Here is an 18202-nt window from a genome sequence, read left to right on the forward strand (position 1 = left end):
GGTGCCGTGCTATTTCTGCAAACTTGATGGATGCATTTTCCAGCATCGCCCTTAACGATAGCTGCAACGGAGCTATTTTAAGAAACTGCAAAATTATTTGTCTGGGAGCCAAGTTTGCATGTCTCTGCCCCATTAGTGTTCCATTTAAGAGGTCGTAACCCACATTCCGAAATATTCCTTCGACAAGCGCTTGTCCATAACGAAGTATTTAGCATACACTATACCTGTAAGGTTATACGCTTACACAGGTAAACTTAAGCAATGCGAAATCCGTGCACTGACGTTGCCTAATCAGAAATCACACCAAAGAAATTGACATCGAATTCAGGGGCCTCACTATCGAGTGACCGAGAAGGGCTGTAGCCCAACTTGAAATGGTCTTAGTCTACCCAAATATCCTCCATAAGACACCATCAAAATCAATTAGTCACTAGCGTATGCATGAGGGGGTTAATGGGGGCTACAGCGCGCCAGAAATTGTGAGAAAATAAAAAAGAATAAAAAATGATCCCATATTACCGTTTTTTTGTCTTTGAGCAACTTTCAAAATGTAGGTTAACAATTGTAATTACGAAATGTTTTTATTGTGTATCCTGACCCTCCTCACAACCAGAAACAATCTTACGTACGCCAGTGTTTAGAGTGAAGCAAAAATATTACACACAACACTTACATGGCTAGCCTACAAAAAGAGATGAACAAGGAGACAGTGAAACAGAGAAAGAAGGAAATAGTAGAATAAAGATATAAAACTAAGAAAGAAAAACAAGAGGAATAAAGAAAATGGAATAGAACAAAATAGTAAGAAAGAAAGCAAAACAGGAAGAAAGAAAATAGAATAAAGCAACAGAATAAGAAAGAAAGAAGGACAGAGATTGAAAGAAAGTGACGGAGGAACAAAGAAGGACAGAAAGAAAATACAGAAAAGCATAGGAAGAAAGACAGTGAGGAAGGAAGAGTAAGTTGAGAGATATATTGCCTTGTTGTCTTAAAGAAAAAGTCGAAACGGACGGGCTTGCGGGAGATCCAAGCTTCAACGATTGATAAAACATTTGACAAAGTAATTAACAAAATTAGATGTACTTTACGACGCTCTTCAAATACTGAATGTATTATCATTGTAAATGAAAAACCAAAACCCTTCATTCTTACAGAAAGCAAAGTTCAGGAGTTGGAGGAAAATATAATTTCGAAATAATTATTTTCAATCTTTGGTGGACAATATGAAGATATTACTGAAGACTTAAGTTTCTTTTGGTATGTTGTCGTATTAAATGAAGATACATGACCCAGATGAATCTGAAGTTGTGTCTTATGGTGACGTGTCAGATTGCAACACACAGGTTGGTACCTAACCATCATTAAATGCCTCATTTGCTCAAATTGCGTGATAATGTAAAGTTAACTAGTTCAGTGATCAGAACCGCTTTTGATTGGCGAATACAGTTGAGGAAGAAAGTAGTTTCACTTCTTGAAGATGAGGAGACATGGGAGGGAGGGAGAACTCTGAAGAACTCCCGTTTGTGGCTTTCCACCGAACCGTTATGAAGGTGTAAAGTTCTGAAGAAGAGCCTGGAGAAAAAAAAGGACTCTGAACAAGTAAAGTTTCTGCAGATATCCTTCCGCGCTGGCACTCTGCAATTTTCCGACGAGAGAGTTTAAGAGTCTCGTAAACTGCGAAGTTGTGGAATTTCTATTCTCTCTGGAACAACATAAACACTCCCCTGGAATGCAATTACGTTGTACGTCGTTGTTGTCTCTAGTGCATAGGGGAAAAAGAGAGAGTGAGTGTGTGTACATGAGGTAGAGAGAGATGACAAAGTGGGGATGGGGAAGAGATGGAAAAGGAAACAAGTAGTTAAGGAAAGTGAGAGGGAGAGAGAAAGAAATACAGAAACGGAAAGGGAGAGGATAAACAGACAGAAATAAATAAGGATGCAAAGAGGGACAATGAAACAGATGAGAGGGGGAGAGAGAAGGTAGGGAAGAGAGCCAAAAATAGAAGCAGAGCGGAAAAATAGAAAGAGGGAGGGAGGAAAATGAAAAGAGGGAGGGAGTGGAAAATGAAAAGAGGGAGGGAGAGGAAAATGAAAAGAGGGAGGCAGAGAAAAATGAAAAGAGGGAGGGTGAGGAAAATGAAAAGAGGAAGGGAGAGAAAAATGAAAAGAGGGAGGGAGAGGAAAATGGAAAGAGGGAAGGAGAGGAAAATGAAAAGGAGGGAGAGGAAAATGAAAAGAGGGAAGGAGTGGAAAATGAAAAGAGGGAGGAAAAGGAAAATGAAAAGAGGGAGGGAGAGGAAAATGAAAAGAGGGAAGGAGAGGAAAATGAAAAGAGGGAAGGAGAGGAAAATGAAAAGAGGGAGGAAGAGGAAAATGAAAAGAGGGAAGGAGAGGAAAATGAAAAGATGGAGGGAGAGGAAAATGAAAAGAGGGAGGGAGAGGAAATTGAAAAAGAGAGAGGGAGAAGATAATGAAAAGAGGGAGGGAGAGGAAAACTGAAAGAGGGAGGAGAAGAGAATATAAATAAAGACAGAGGGAGGAGAAAAAAGGGGCAAGGAAACAGATGAGAGAAGGAGAGAGAAGGTAAAGAAGAGAGCCATAAGTAGAAGCAAAGCGGAAAAATAGAAAGGGAGAGGAAACAAATAGAGAGAGGGAAGAGAAAAGGGACAAAGACACAGACGAGAGAAGGAAAAATATGGTCGGGAAGAAAACCAGAACTAAAATGGAAAAATAAAGAGTAAGAATAGAGAGAGTGATAGGTAAAGGAACTGAAAGAGAACTGCAGGAAATAGAACATGCAAGAAAGATAACGAAATAGGGAAGGGGAATCGAAGATAAAGAAAAAATAGAGTGAGAAAATTTAAAGCGTTCTTTGCCACAAATACCATGCCAAAACTATTTATTACAGCACTAAGATGTCTGAATACGCAAAGTACATAAGAGCAAGATTATCTTGGTAATATTTCTGGCTGTTCTGTATTACTAATTTCGGAGCGAGTCATAACTCCCGAAAACAGCGAGCCGCTGACGTCATCTCTACCCACAACCTACCAGTCACGCTATACAACATTGGTAGGCTTGCTAGCTAGATTCGTGCAGCCAGCTGGAGATATTCCCACCCAACGTTTCAACGGCCCTCGCACATTAAACTTGCAGGAGATGCAAAAGAGAGATACTTGCCTCTGGTCCAATATCCGTGGCATTCGCACTGGACACAAACTCTCTCAGGAATCCGTCTAGTTCTGTTCCTTCAATGTATCCGTTTCCTGAAAAGTAGAAAAAAATTCTTTCAGATTGTAGCACAACACAAGGAATTTACGCACAAAGAAATTAAACGCAGACCCCTTCTTTGGCTCTTCAACATATTTCACAGTCTTTTTTTTTTTCCACTCAAGCATTCAATCTTTTTCCCCCAGTCTTTAACTGGGATGTGAGAGGCGACCTTCTGGTGAGGCACACGAAAGACAACCACAATTCCCCATAGTATTTTATTTACTTACTTATCTCTTATTTTGTGTGGCGGAGATTAAGGCTTATGCCTTATCCTCAGGGTTGTTGAAGGTCCAGGAATCCATAAATTATAATGGGTTCTATTGGGTTTCGCTGCAGGACCGGAACCGTATTTCACACACAATTTAAATTCGGTCCAAGTTGCGTATTGTTACATTGAAAAAAGTTTCCTGGATCGTATTATAATTCTTCCGGAAAAAGGTTCCTGGACCGAATTGAAATTCATCCGGAAAAAGGTTCCTGGACCGAATTGAAATTCTTCCGGAAAAAGGTTCCTGGACCGAATTGAAATTCTTCCGGAAAAAAGGTTCCTGGACCGAATTGAAATTCTTCCGGAAAAAAGGTTCCTGGACCGAATTGAAATTCTTCCGGAAAAAGGTTCCTGGACCGAATTGAAATTCTTCCGGAAAAAAGGTTCCTGGACCGAATTGAAATTCTTCCGGAAAAAAAGGTTCCTGGACCGAATTGAAATTCTTCCGGAAAAAGGTTCCTGGACCGAATTGAAATTCTTCCGGAAAAAAGGTTCCTGGACCGAATTGAAATTCTTCCGGAAAAAGGTTCCTGGACCGAATTGAAATTCTTCCGGAAAAAAGGTTCCTGGACCGAATTGAAATTCTTCCGAAAAAAAGGTTCCTGGACCGAATTGAAATTCTTCCGAAAAAAAGGTTCCTGGACCGAATTGAAATTCTTCCGGAAAAAGGTTCCCGGACCGAATTGAAATTCTTCCGGAAAAAAGGTTCCCGGACCGAATTCAAATTCATCCGGAAAAAGGTTCCTGGACCGAATTGAAATTCTTCCGGAAAAAAGGTTCCCGGACCGAATTGAAATTCTTCCGGAAAAAAGGATCCTGGACCGAATTGAAATTCCTCCGGAAAAAAGGTTCCTGGACCGAATTGAAATTCCTCCGGAAAAAAGGTTCCTGGACCGAATTGAAATTCCTCCGGAAAAAATGTTCCTGGACCGAATTGAAATTCTTCCGGAAATAGGTTCCTGGACCGAATTGAAATTCTTCCGAAAAAGGTTCCTGGACCGAATTGAAATTCCTCCGGAAAAAGGTTCCTGGACCGAATTGAAATTCTTCCGGAAAAGGTTCCTGGACCGAATTGAAATTCTTCCGGAAATAGGTTCCTGGACCGAATTGAAATTCTTCCGGAAAAAAGGTTCCCGGACCGAATTGAAATTCTTCCGGAAAAAGGTTCCTGGACCGAATTGAAATTCTTCCGGAAAAAGGTTCCTGGACCGAATTGAAATTCTTCCGGAAAAAGGTTCCTGGACCGAATTGAAATTCTTCCGGAAAAAAGGTTCCCGGACCGAATTCAAATTCATCCGGAAAAAGGTTCCTGGACCGAATTGAAATTCTTCCGGAAAAAAGGTTCCCGGACCGAATTCAAATTCATCCGGAAAAAGGTTCCTGGACCGAATTGAAATTCTTCCGGAAAAAAAGGTTCCCGGACCGAATTGAAATTCTTCCGGAAAAAAGGTTCCCGGACCGAATTGAAATTCTTCCGGAAAAAAGGATCCTGGACCGAATTGAAATTCCTCCGGAAAAAAGGTTCCTGGACCGAATTGAAATTCCTCCGGAAAAAGGTTCCTGGACCGAATTGAAATTCTTCCGGAAAAAAGGTTCCTGGACCGAATTGAAATTCTTCCGGAAAAAAGGTTCCTGGACCGAATTGAAATTCTTCCGGAAAAAGGTTCCCGGACCGAATTGAAATTCTTCCGGAAAAAAGGTTCCTGGACCGAATTGAAATTCTTCCGGAAAAAAGGTTCCTGGACCGAATTGAAATTCTTCCGGAAAAAGGTTCCTGGACCGAATTGAAATTCTTCCGGAAAAAAGGTTCCTGGACCGAATTGAAATTCTTCCGGAAAAAGGTTCCTGGACCGAATTGAAATTCTTCCGGAAAAAAGGTTCCTGGACCGAATTGAAATTCTTCCGAAAAAAAGGTTCCCGGACCGAATTGAAATTCTTCCGGAAAAAGGTTCCTGGACCGAATTGAAATTCTTCCGGAAAAAAGGTTCCCGGACCGAATTCAAATTCATCCGGAAAAAGGTTCCTGGACCGAATTGAAATTCTTCCGGAAAAAAGGTTCCTGGACCGAATTGAAATTCTTCCGGAAAAAGGTTCCTGGACCGAATTGAAATTCTTCCGGAAAAAAGGTTCCTGGACCGAATTGAAATTCTTCCGAAAAAAAGGTTCCCGGACCGAATTGAAATTCTTCCGGAAAAAGGTTCCTGGACCGAATTGAAATTCTTCCGGAAAAAGGTTCCTGGACCGAATTGAAATTCTTCCGGAAAAAAGGTTCCGGACCGAATTCAAATTCATCCGGAAAAAGGTTCCTGGACCGAATTGAAATTCTTCCGGAAAAAAGGTTCCCGGACCGAATTCAAATTCATCCGGAAAAAGGTTCCTGGACCGAATTGAAATTCTTCCGGAAAAAAAGGTTCCCGGACCGAATTGAAATTCTTCCGGAAAAAAGGTTCCCGGACCGAATTGAAATTCTTCCGGAAAAAAGGATCCTGGACCGAATTGAAATTCCTCCGGAAAAAAGGTTCCTGGACCGAATTGAAATTCCTCCGGAAAAAAGGTTCCTGGACCGAATTGAAATTCCTCCGGAAAAAATGTTCCTGGACCGAATTGAAATTCTTCCGGAAAAGGTTCCTGGACCGAATTGAAATTCTTCCGGAAATAGGTTCCTGGACCGAATTGAAATTCTTCCGGAAAAAAGGTTCCCGGCCCGAATTGAAATTCTTCCGGAAAAAGGTTCCTGGACCGAATTGAAATTCTTCCGGAAAAAGGTTCCTGGACCGAATTGAAATTCTTCCGGAAAAAAGGTTCCCGGACCGAATTCAAATTCATCCGGAAAAAGGTTCCTGGACCGAATTGAAATTCTTCCGGAAAAAAGGTTCCCGGACCGAATTCAAATTCATCCGGAAAAAGGTTCCTGGACCGAATTGAAATTCTTCCGGAAAAAAGGTTCCCGGACCGAATTGAAATTCTTCCGGAAAAAAGGTTCCCGGACCGAATTGAAATTCTTCCGGAAAAAAGGATCCTGGACCGAATTGAAATTCCTCCGGAAAAAAGGTTCCTGGACCGAATTGAAATTCCTCCGGAAAAAAGGTTCCTGGACCGAATTGAAATTCCTCCGGAAAAAATGTTCCTGGACCGAATTGAAATTCTTCCGGAAATAGGTTCCTGGACCGAATTGAAATTCTTCCGAAAAAGGTTCCTGGACCGAATTGAAATTCCTCCGGAAAAAGGTTCCTGGACCGAATTGAAATTCTTCCGGAAAAGGTTCCTGGACCGAATTGAAATTCTTCCGGAAATAGGTTCCTGGACCGAATTGAAATTCTTCCGGAAAAAAGGTTCCTGGACCGTATTTAAATTGATCCGGAAAAAAGGTTCCTGGACCTAATTGAAAAGGTTATGCACTGTCTAGAACTCATTTACGTTTGCTGATTTTCTCTCCCAGTCCGGGATTGAATTTATTTACAATTCCTGAACCAGGGTTGACAAATTAAAAGTTTCCTTCTAAAAATGTCCGCAAGTACGTTTTACATTGGAATGTCACGCTGCTGTTGTAGAAAGCGTAGCACAGGGAATAAATAATAACGCCGTTGTTCTCTCGTGGGCCAGGTTCAAAATCTCCTTTGTCGAAGAGTTACTGTACATAACGCAATGGACTATATTAGCGTGGCGTCACATTGAGCTCAAAGAAACCCGTTACGTGTTGCTCCGGCATCCGATCCAGGAACTGCAGCCAATAGGAGCCGCCCAGCAGATATCACAACAGGGACAGGTAGTGTTGCCAGAGGTGTTGCTACAACCAAGTGAAGGAACACGCGCGAGAGAATGGGGCTAAATGGAGAGGGGTAACGTAACTGCAGCGGTTGAGTTTCGCCCATTTCTACCTTGTACTTTAGATTCTCGAGGCAGCCAGCACCTGGATTATTCTTTCATGCTCACAAGTGGATAATTGTTTATCGTCAGGTCCGTATTCGATCCAAGTTGCGTATTGTTTCATTTCAATACGGAACTTGGACCCTATTTAAACTGATTCGGGAAAAAAGGTTCCAGGACCGAATAAAAATTGGTTCGGAAAAAAGGTTCCCGGATCGTGTTTAAATTCATTCAGAAAAATGGTTCCTGGACCGTATTTAAAGTGATCCGGGAAAAAGTTTCCTGGACCGAATTTAAATACGTTACAGATAAAAAGGTTCTTTACGGTCCAGAACCCATTTACGCTTCCTGATTTTCTCTCCTGGACCGGAAATGAATTTATTTTAAATTCCTGGAGCTTTAACAACCCTGCTTATCCTATTCAACCATAGGGTTCATAATACACTCTCCCTCTAACACTCCTTCTTTTCTCTCCCTCTTGCACTATTTCTCTGTTTTCTGTTCTTGCTCTTGCACTCTTTCTCTCCTTCTCTTGCACTAATCTCTTTCTCTCCCTCTTGAACTTCTTCACCCTTTCCTCCTTGCACTTTCTCAACTCCTCTTTTTCTCTCCCTCATGCACTCTTTATCTCTTTCTCTCCCTCTTGCTCTCTTTCTCAACTCCTCCGTTTCTCTTCCTCATGCACTCCTCTCTTACTCTCCCTCTTGCACACCATCTATCTTTTTCTGTTCTTGCTCTTGCACTCTTTCTCTCCTCCTCTTGCATTCCTTCTCTTTCTCCCCAATTTGCTTTGTCTTCTCTCTCTCTCTCTGATTCTCTGTTTCTTTGTCTTCTCTCTCTCTCTGATTCTCTCCTTTCTTTGTCTTCTCTCTTTCTCCCCTCTTTTCTTTGTCTTCTCATAATATAATTTACATTAAACAGAAAATAGTGAACACTTTTCACATCAGACAAACCACAATGAATAATAGCAATTCATAGACACACAACACATACATATAGGTCTATATATATATAGCAGGCTATAAAAAAATTAACTTTTCGTTTAGTATATATTAATTATTCGACAATAAACCGGAACCAAGAATAAAAGTCTGTAGCATCATTTCATAAAACGTACATTCCAGTCTCTAGCCACTGACACAGTAAAAGAGTTGAAAAAAAAATCAGTTTTGCGAGTTTTAATTGTTAAAAGATTAGAACTTGGGGATCTTGTGTATGATAACTCTGGGTCTCCTAACGGAAGCAATCTGTCGGTGAGGTACAAAGGACTTCCTGAATGAAGTAACTTAATTAGCAACACTAGTTTTCTGTACTTGCGTCATTCCTAAGTTTTGATCCAGCCGCATCTATCTATCTTCTATATATACAAAAATGGATGGATGTTTGTATGTGTGTGTGTATATATGTTTGTTCCGGCATAACTCTCGAACGCCTGGAGCAATTTCAACCAAACTTGGTACACGTATAACTTGATAATGTGATTATTAGGGCTACAATTTTTATGACCTAAAAATCACCAAAATATGCAAAATAAAATATGCTCTTATGACCTAAAATATTACAAAATATGCCCTATAATTTGAAAGATATGCCCTTATAACTGGACTGTTTCAAACATCAATATCTATATGCTGAGATATTTTCACATTCGTACTATTTTTAGTTCAATTTATGGGCCCTGAGTTGCAATGCACAATGAATACTTTCTCTCAATTTTCAAATAAAAATGAAAAAGGTTTTGCTGCAGTAAAAAAAACAACAACTCTCGAGTAAACATGGGAGTAAGAACGAATCAACTTCAAAAATGACTGTAGATTACTTGAAAATGCAAAAATATGCTGAATATGACCGAAAACCCATCTAACTATGCTATATCACGCAAAAATTGCCAAATATGCCAAAATATGCCCTTAAAAAGCGCCTTAACTTAATTAGTTTCTTCACAATATGAATTTATATATGTTTGGGGAACACATCACCCTTACCAAAAAAATATGCTAAGTCATGAAAATCCTAGCCTTAGTGATTATATATTTTCCACGGATAGCTTTAGGCCATGTCCGAAAGGTGCAAGACTGTACTTGAAGCGAAGATAATGATCTCTGTTCAATCTTGAAGCCTTGGACTGCAAGCGAAAATCTTTCGAATTGCACTTCGACTGCAGTGCCAAATACGATCAGCAGATAAAACTAAAAACACATTGTTTTTCCCGCGTTATAAACACTTCTTTTTAAACATAGAAATTACATAGCATTTAAAAATGCTCTTATACGTAGATTAGAAGAACTACAATCATCATCTGACTGACTATCGGCTTCCAAACAAATGAACAAGTGCACGAGTCAAGTATTCAAGCGCGCAACCATACGTGCTCCATGCTACGGTCTCGACAGATTGCTCGTTTAATTGGCGCTATCGAACTGTGACGTCACTTCCGGCAAGACCGTACAACAAGCCTGCCTTTTGAGCCTTTCGTACAGAGCCTCAGTTTCAATGAGCCTATTAGCACAACAACAAAAAAAAAATAGCATTTAATAAATGTCGTCGTTTCTATCATTTCATTCTGTCGAGTTAATTTTTTGGGAAGTTCCAAAAATTATTTCTAATAGACTTTTCCAGTGTGAGAAGGAGTGTGTCCAAGGATAAGTCAAAAAAGTATTTTTGGTATAATTTTTCTAATACTATCTGAACACGAATACAAATTATACAGTACACAGAATCCTGAGGAGAACGAAACGAACATTTCAACTGGTTAATGCCCACGCCCACGGTTGCTATCTCAACGTTGGTTTTGTAAAAAACGCTGTCCCCACAGCTATTGTCGCCCGAAGGTAAAGGAGGATGAGTTGTTGAATTCAGGGCAGGGCCAGGAGAAAAGAGGGGCTTCGGGGAAAGGGGGGGGGTGCAAATTTTCGCTCACGTGAACTTTTGCCCGGATCGCCCCTCAGCCGTCAACGTTGCTCGCGGAACCGTTTCTATGGCAACAAGGTCATCGACATTGGAATGCGGCGCTCCCCTCGGGGGAAAAGGGGAGCTAGGCCCCTTGGCACAACCGTTCTATGCGAAGGGAGGATAGCCGAACAGGAAAATGACTACTGTAGCAACACAATTCTAGGTATTTCAGTGAGAAAAATTCGTACATTTGGGAATATTTCTTGCAGAGTCAGGTACAGGCCATATCTACGGCTCGATTGAATGTAGCCAAGCAAGAATGACAATTATTGGTAAATTGAGACATTTTTTCACACATTTTCAGGTACAGTATATTACATATTTTGTGTTTATTGTGCATATATTGACATAAAAAGAGGTATTTACGCCATTTCTCTAGTTTTTATTGAGTAATTCAGATATATTTGTGGGATAAATATGAAAAATATCGAGAAATTCGGCAATTTGTATACACTACGGTATAAATTAATATTTCATTTCTGTAGACTTCGAAATTAGAAGTGAACAAGTGGAAGGTCGATCCAATGGTGGATGAAATTCAAAACTATCAGTTAAAGGAGAATAAACATGTTCAGAGGATGCCAGATAGCCGTTTGCCTTGAAAATGATTGAATTATAGGCTAAAAGGAAAAATAAATTAGGAAGACCATATCATTGATGAATTAATCAATTTTTGTAGTCGCAAAACAGGCTTAGGTTAACAAGACCTGCAAGAGCAACAAGATACATTTGTATATGTACGGGTTATCCATTTGGGTACGGATAAAATAAAACATTAATAGAAACGTAAATGTGATAGTAGGAAAATTTTCGTGTTGGTGTTTTCGTGCGTGAAACATGGGAGTTTTGCTGTAGCGTGTTGGCAACAATGAAGTTTGAACTGATTCGTTATTGTTAAAATGGCGTTTACGAACCAGCAACGGGCTAAATGTTAATGTGAGAGGTTTACACAAGTCCAACGGAAATTTCGTCGTCAGTATGGTGTGCGCAAAGCGAAATACGATTCCATATTGTTGTGGTATCGAACATTTGAAGAAACCGGTTCAGTGCTTGATAAACATGCAGTTCGTCCCAGTCGTAACATGACAACGAGTCCGAGGAAAAGCTTAAGACTACCGTGTCATTCTAAAGAATGAGGGGATCTGAACCAGTTGTTTATGCAATTAATTGCTGGGGTGATGTAAAATACTCATCATTCATCCTCTGATGAGACCACTCGTCATTGGCGTGACGAGTTAACGCTTGGCAATGCGAAAGGTACAAAATCACACTAAGGAACTAAACTACAGAAAAGACAATGGTCACTCGTTGGGTTTTCTGAACCGTTGAACCTGAATCATGGCTGGGTGTTAGGATAATTACCTGTCTATCTGAAGTCTTTAGCTGAATCAAATAAGCGAAGTCCTCTGTAAGCTTCTCCAATTCGTCGACCAGAGCGTCGTTCTACTTCTGACCTACTGCCTTGCTGACCACCTCTTCTCTCTCAACTCAATCCCAAAAGTCAGTCCCCTCTCAGCTTGTCTCACCTCTATATTACCAGGCCATGGAGCTCTTCCTCTATGCCGAATCGTGTTATTTAATTGCTACCATGCAAACCGCTGACTCTATAACCAGAAGTATTACCTGTTTCCTGAATGCTCAGGAGGTTTGCATGGCACAACACAATGCATTGTAAACATGCCTCAGAGGTTGAGACAACTGAGAAAAACAAGTGAATGCCCAGGTCAACATGAAGCGTTCAGAGAGACTTAAATAAAATAAACATATAATCTTAGGGATTGATACGCTACTGTCTGGAGAGATAAATGGGTAACAGTATGGTATAGTGAAAACACATTTCACTCGTTTATTTCCTAATTATTTACATTTCTACTTACCTGTTATGCATAGCGGAACATTTTTGAACGTGGGATTTTGTTTTCTTCACTGAAAAAAAGCGTAATTTTTCACATTACAAGTATTTATTGTTCGTTGCTAATTCGCGGGCAAATCTTGACTCACGTTATCTATCGTCAGCTGATATGCAGTGTTTCCAAACTCATTAACCGAAAAATGCAGCACAGAAGGTTTTTAAGCGACAATTGATCCAAAACCATTCACGGAAGGTTATGTTAGGTTCAGTTAGGCAAACATAGAAAATTAAATTGGAAAGAAAAAAACCCGCTCACACGTTATCTTGTAAAACTGGACCTTTGGCATGGAAATGGGCGAATTTTTTCAAATTTTCCTCTCCATTCGAAAAACTTCTTGGATATTTCAAAATATGAAACATTACATCAGCTTAGAATTCCTTCTAGAGCATTGACGTGAATTTTTATGTAGTTTTCTTTCATTATTGTCTAGATATTATCAATAGTTTAATAGACTTATGTAATCACAAAACTATTGATAATATCTAAACAACAATGAAAGAAAACTACATGAAAATTCATGTCAATGCTCTAGAAGGAATTCTAAGCTGATGTAATGTTTCATATTTTGAAATATCCAAGAAGTTTTTCGAATGGAGAGGAAAATTTGAAAAAATTCGCCCATTTGCATGCCAAAGGTCCAGCCGAGCCTTAACCGAAAAATGCCGCACAAACTATTTACAGAAGGTTTTTAAGCGAAACTTTATCCACAAACCATTCACGGAAGGTTAGGTTAGGTTCAGTTAGGCCAGGCAAACATAGAAAATTAAATTTGAAAAAAATAAACGCTCACACGTCATCTTGTAAAATTACCGCGTGGTTGCTACACTAACAGGGGGTTACATAAACGAACGCACGGAACATTTGATTCACGTAGTCGACGGTAATGGTGGCAAGAGCTTTCGTGCATCGGAGATACATTAATGTGGAGAAATATATGATTTACCGGCCGAATAAATTGAACGAAGGGAGAAAACACTTCGACGAGCTTCCAAAAGTCTACAGAAACTCAATTCCGTTAGTAGTTTCTCCTGTAAATTTGAAGAAATGTGTTTTCACTATACCATACTGTTACCGATGAATGTACCGTATACATCTTGCCACCGTATTGTTCGTAAGTACCTACGTATTTATCCATATCGCATTGAACGCCTGCATGCCTTACGCAATAGGGATCATGACGCCCGCTTCAGTGTTGCAACCTTTATTGGACAAAAGATGGAAGGAAGATGAACAACTGTATCTTCACAGATGAATCAACTTTTCACGTCAGCGGTAGAGTAAATAAACACAACTGCATTATTTGAGCCAAGGAAAATCCCCGTGTCCCCTACGAGCTGGAAGGCGCAAGTCCAAAAGTTAACGTGTGGTGTGCAGTGAGTCGCAATAAAGTGTATGGACCATTTTTGTCTGAAAACACAATACGTCGTATTCCTTACTTAGACATGTTGCAGTTGTTTCTGCTGCCCCAACTCCAACAAGACAGCAACTTGAACATTGTGTTTCAATTAGATGGTGCACCCCCTCACTGGGCACAAGTTGTTCGTAATTTTCTAGACCAACATTTCAATCGCGTTGGTGTGGCCGTGGGGGACCAATTGCTTGGCCTCCCAACTCCACAGATTTAACCCCTCCAGACTTCTTCGTCTGGGGTTTCGTTCAAGACATTGTCTATTCACAGAAACCCACAGGTGTTGATCATTTGAAACCCAAAATCACACAGGCTTTCGACAGAACCACCCCAGAGATGTTACACCAGACGTGGAATGAATTGAATCTCCGTTATGAGTTGCGCAGAGGCCACGTAGAAAACTGAAAACTGTACCAAACTGTTAGTAGTGTATAAAAATAAAAACTCCCACCTTTCAGTCTTTTGTATACAATATTTCAGGTACAGTAATTACATTTGACCAAAAAAAAAAAAATCGCATCCATTTTATTTTATCCATACCCAAATGGATCACCCTGTATAATTGTGGCAGGCTGTTTTCTTCATTTGAAGATAATATTCTGTAATACATTGCAGAAAAATTTAAGTGAACCTTAGTACACAAGGCTACTAAACATTTAGCATTTAGCTGCAAGCGAAGTGCAGAGCGGGGAAGCAACCAATCCAGTGCGATGAGAAACGCAGCAGCGACGTCGCAACTCTGGGCACCACCGCTGATTGGTTAGCCTGTTGCGTATTCCCCGCCCCCCACTTCCCTTGCCAGAATGCAGGCCGCCCGCCGCAAGACCAGACAAGCGTTATATACTTAAACAACGGCAGTGTTGTTCGGTGACAGTTGTAGAACAACGTACCGTCAAACGGGATAACTTCGTACAGATTTTGGCATATTCTAATGTGTTATGCAAAATCCGTGCCGAGAGACAACACGAAAATTATACGCGAGGAACACTTTGTCATTTATAAATGTACTGAAGGAATGCCAAACAAATTCCAAAATGTTAGGGGCGGCAAATAGGTCAGCATTTTCGTGACGAAGTTACCCGAGCAAATGGGGTAATTTCGTCATCTCTGCTTACGTTCCTAGCAGGTCAGATCGTCACGCTTCCGCGACCATTTTCCCTTTTCCGATCAGTCGTAAAGCCTCCTGCACCTGATCGGAGGTATGGTTATGATATTTTCGACCACCAACCACCTTCCTTCTTACATGTCCTTGGCATCGTGCACGAGAAAATGCTGCAAACAGCGCCAAAGCACAATGCACTTGCACACGACACACTTCCTCCCCTGATGTCCGCTCCACAACTGCACGTGTGTGGCTTCACTCTCCCTTTGTTCCACCAGCATCTGACTCCTACCGACATCTATCAGTCTCAAGACGAAGTTACCCTGTTTCACGGTACATTTAAATGGCGGACAACTGCTAATTTTTATTGTCTTGTGCTGTTCAACCTAAACGGGCTATCCACGCGCAGACGCCATAGTTGTGTCACAGACCTTCCGGTTCGTACGAGCAGGCCCACAACATGTAGCTAAACGATAGGGTGTGTGGCAGTAGGGTGTAAAAGGCGAAATCTTCCTCGAGATCTAGGTCGTTGAAATTATTGGTTTCAAGCTCCCAGGCGTGAAAATTAGAAACCGACAAACAGAAGTAGAATCTGCAGTACACGCTGCGGGTGTATGGGATCTCGAAAAACCCGATTCTATACACGGTACTGGTTACGGAAGAAAATGTCATCCCGATCTTGACTTCGGCAAATTATATATCCATTCCTGGAATCCGAACAGTTGAGGAACTCAATGATAGTGTTTTAAAATGGTTATTCTCGGGTGTTTTCTGCGCTATAAGTGTCTGAAATTTCTTGAAATTAGCAGGTAAAAAATCACTTCAGGGTGAATATAGTGTGTAGAAGTCGAGATTCTTAGAAAAGTTTGCCGATTTAGTCGGGAAATGACCATTATTTCCGTTCCGAACGCCGGGATATTAAAAATGTCCCGTCCTGTTTTGAATCATAATTGCAGGCATCCAAAGATTTGTGTGTTATCTACATTTTAACGTGAAGATGATGACTATCTTCACTTAAGGTTCAATGTGACTGCGTCTTTCACTTCACGATCCATATTTGAGGGCCCACTACCACAGGGATACGGTTATACGTATACTATTCGGCTTCGAGTGTATACCGCTCGCTTTGCCTGTTCGAGCGTTATTCGCTCGAGCGAAGAAGTTCTCAATTCCGTACGGTATCTAGCGTCGTCCGTGTCAACTATTTGACGCTCGAGCGGAAAACTCTCATTGCAGAACTCTATCTGACACACAAAAAAGGGAAAGAAGCCAGAAGCATGCCCTTGAATTGCCCGAATACGCGACCGAACGTACCACTGACAAAACGTGCCTACCACCTGACCGGCTACCTGTGAAGGTTCTTCTAATGAGTCTAAAAATATTTGTGATGCGACAAAACGTACCATTTGATTGGACGCCATCAAAAATAATTTACCGACATTACGATTTTCTCTAGTTTTGCTGATTTCCATCACACTTTATCCACGCTTTCGACTGGCAAAATTTCTATATAATGCATACCTATATATAGCTATTTTGACGTGTTTAAAATCAGCTGTGGTTAAGCTGTCCTTCACATTTTTTCATTTGTTTTATCTTTTCGTCTTTTTTTTCGATTTTCGTTTTAGCTATGTCAGTTCTAACCTAGCCTAACCTTTGTCGTGTAGGTTGCCTATAGAGTGTCTCAACCTTAAAAGTCAGTATGGAAGTAAATGGAGTACTTCCCTCTCTCTCTAATACATGAGTTTTGCCAATAGCTCTGTCCTTCTCTACCACCGCTGCGTTGCGAGATGTTACAAAATATACAACATGTAAAAGTAAAAAAAATTCAAACAGTGAAATCATTATCCTGTAGAGTTTTTTATGCTCTATTTAATGACGGCATTATATAACCTGTCATAAATTCATGTGATCTGATTTTTTTATAATTATGCAATTTTGCAAAACGCTAAATTTTTTCTAGTAAATACTTCAAAAGCCATAAATATCAAACCGGTTGAACAAATTCGCCAGTTTCTTTCTACGGGATCTATGATGTTTGTACGTAGATATGATATTCTTAGCCCGAGTGAATTAATTTGCTTACGAGGAGAGTTATATATATATATATATATATATACACATTCGATATTTTGTATAAATCATCAGACCGTAACACGAAAAAGTTGGTTAGCGAGAAACTTTTCGGTTTGTCACGATACACGTGCAGACCAAGCGAGAAAAGTGTTGCCATTGTTTGAAGTTATTTTTAGAATGCATTGTTACTCCACAGCACCGTTATTTATTCCGCAATGGTAGTTTGTTTATGCGGGCTGTCCGCGTATCAAATTCATTTCTTCGCCTCTTGCATACGCTTCTTCACATCTAACTGAGCATCATTCGGTACCTCACAGACGTGATCACTCGACGGGCCACTAACCACTTTATTCTCTTTTGATTTTAAGTTCAAGCGTTTTCCTTGAAGTGGTACGTTTTGTCGCTGAGTAAATATCTCGAAGGTAGGTGTTTATCTGAGTGGTACGTTTCCAAGCTGGTACGTTTTGTCGCTGGTCGGGACACCACTTACTATAGTGCAGGAGGCCTTAGAAAGATCGCTTCGCGGGCTTACAGCAGACGACAATATGGGGGTGTGTCTGCGAGAACCAATCAGGTCCGCGAATGAGAAAGCCCGGTTGCCACAGCTAGCTCGCTGCACCCTTCTGGAAGGGTGAGTGACCTCTGCCTCTTGCTACCTCGGCTGAGGAGCAGACGACACGAGAGTATCGGCAATAGTGTGCGAGCGATGTCTGCTGTTAGCACGCGAAACGCTCTTTCTAAGGCCTCCTGCACTAGAACATTTAGTGTCACGACCTGGAAATAAAATCCTGTAATCAGAAACGCCAACAGTCCCCGGGTAACAAGAGGTCGCCAGGAGAGTCTTGATCGAAGAAGCGAAGCGCGAAGTGTGTAGGGAATGACTGTTAAGTCGGTCCGTCTAAAAGGTTTGGGCGAACCCACCACTGAGGACACCTTCGTTGGACCGATACAGTGCCAGGTCGTGACTCAGCTGAAGAAGCACGAAGGAAACCAAGTGCAGTGGTGACATTTTAGGTTTATCATTATCAGTGTTTAGATATCTTGCTGGCCTGTGCGTGATTTTCCCTCCCCTTGCTTGTACGGATTCTATTAGATATTGGTAAAGGGCAATGGGCGTAATTTATTCCATTCCTCATACACACAACCTCTTGCAGCCAAGCAGTTTAAGCTGGCAAACGGCCTAAATGTAACATTAGAGCGAACCGGAAGTTACTATGCTAAAGTTTCGTTATGCCATTCCATTTGCTTTGGTTTACTCGTGGATAGCCCCCTATAGGCGAAAGACGATACATCTTGAATGGAGAAAAAATTTGAGAGATCGTGGAGCGGTTGGAAATTATTTAC

At 40.9% G+C, this 18202-nt stretch overlaps 1 protein-coding gene across 3 annotated transcripts in view; it reads right to left on the bottom strand.

Annotated features, from left to right (window-relative positions):
* Positions 1–18202, bottom strand: part of Cbp53E (Calbindin 53E) — a 359196-nt gene that overhangs the window by 162062 nt on the left and 178932 nt on the right. For all 3 annotated transcript variants that reach the window (XM_083113520.1, XM_083113521.1, XM_083113519.1), the window contains exon 3: positions 3180–3265. In XM_083113520.1, the coding sequence (XP_082969646.1) occupies positions 3180–3265 (86 nt within the window). The remainder of the gene's footprint in view (positions 1–3179; positions 3266–18202) is intronic.

The sequence above is a fragment of the Lepisma saccharinum genome, chromosome 27 (assembly GCF_977018435.1).
Source record: "Lepisma saccharinum chromosome 27, izLepSacc3.1, whole genome shotgun sequence".
NCBI lineage: Eukaryota > Metazoa > Arthropoda > Insecta > Zygentoma > Lepismatidae > Lepisma > Lepisma saccharinum.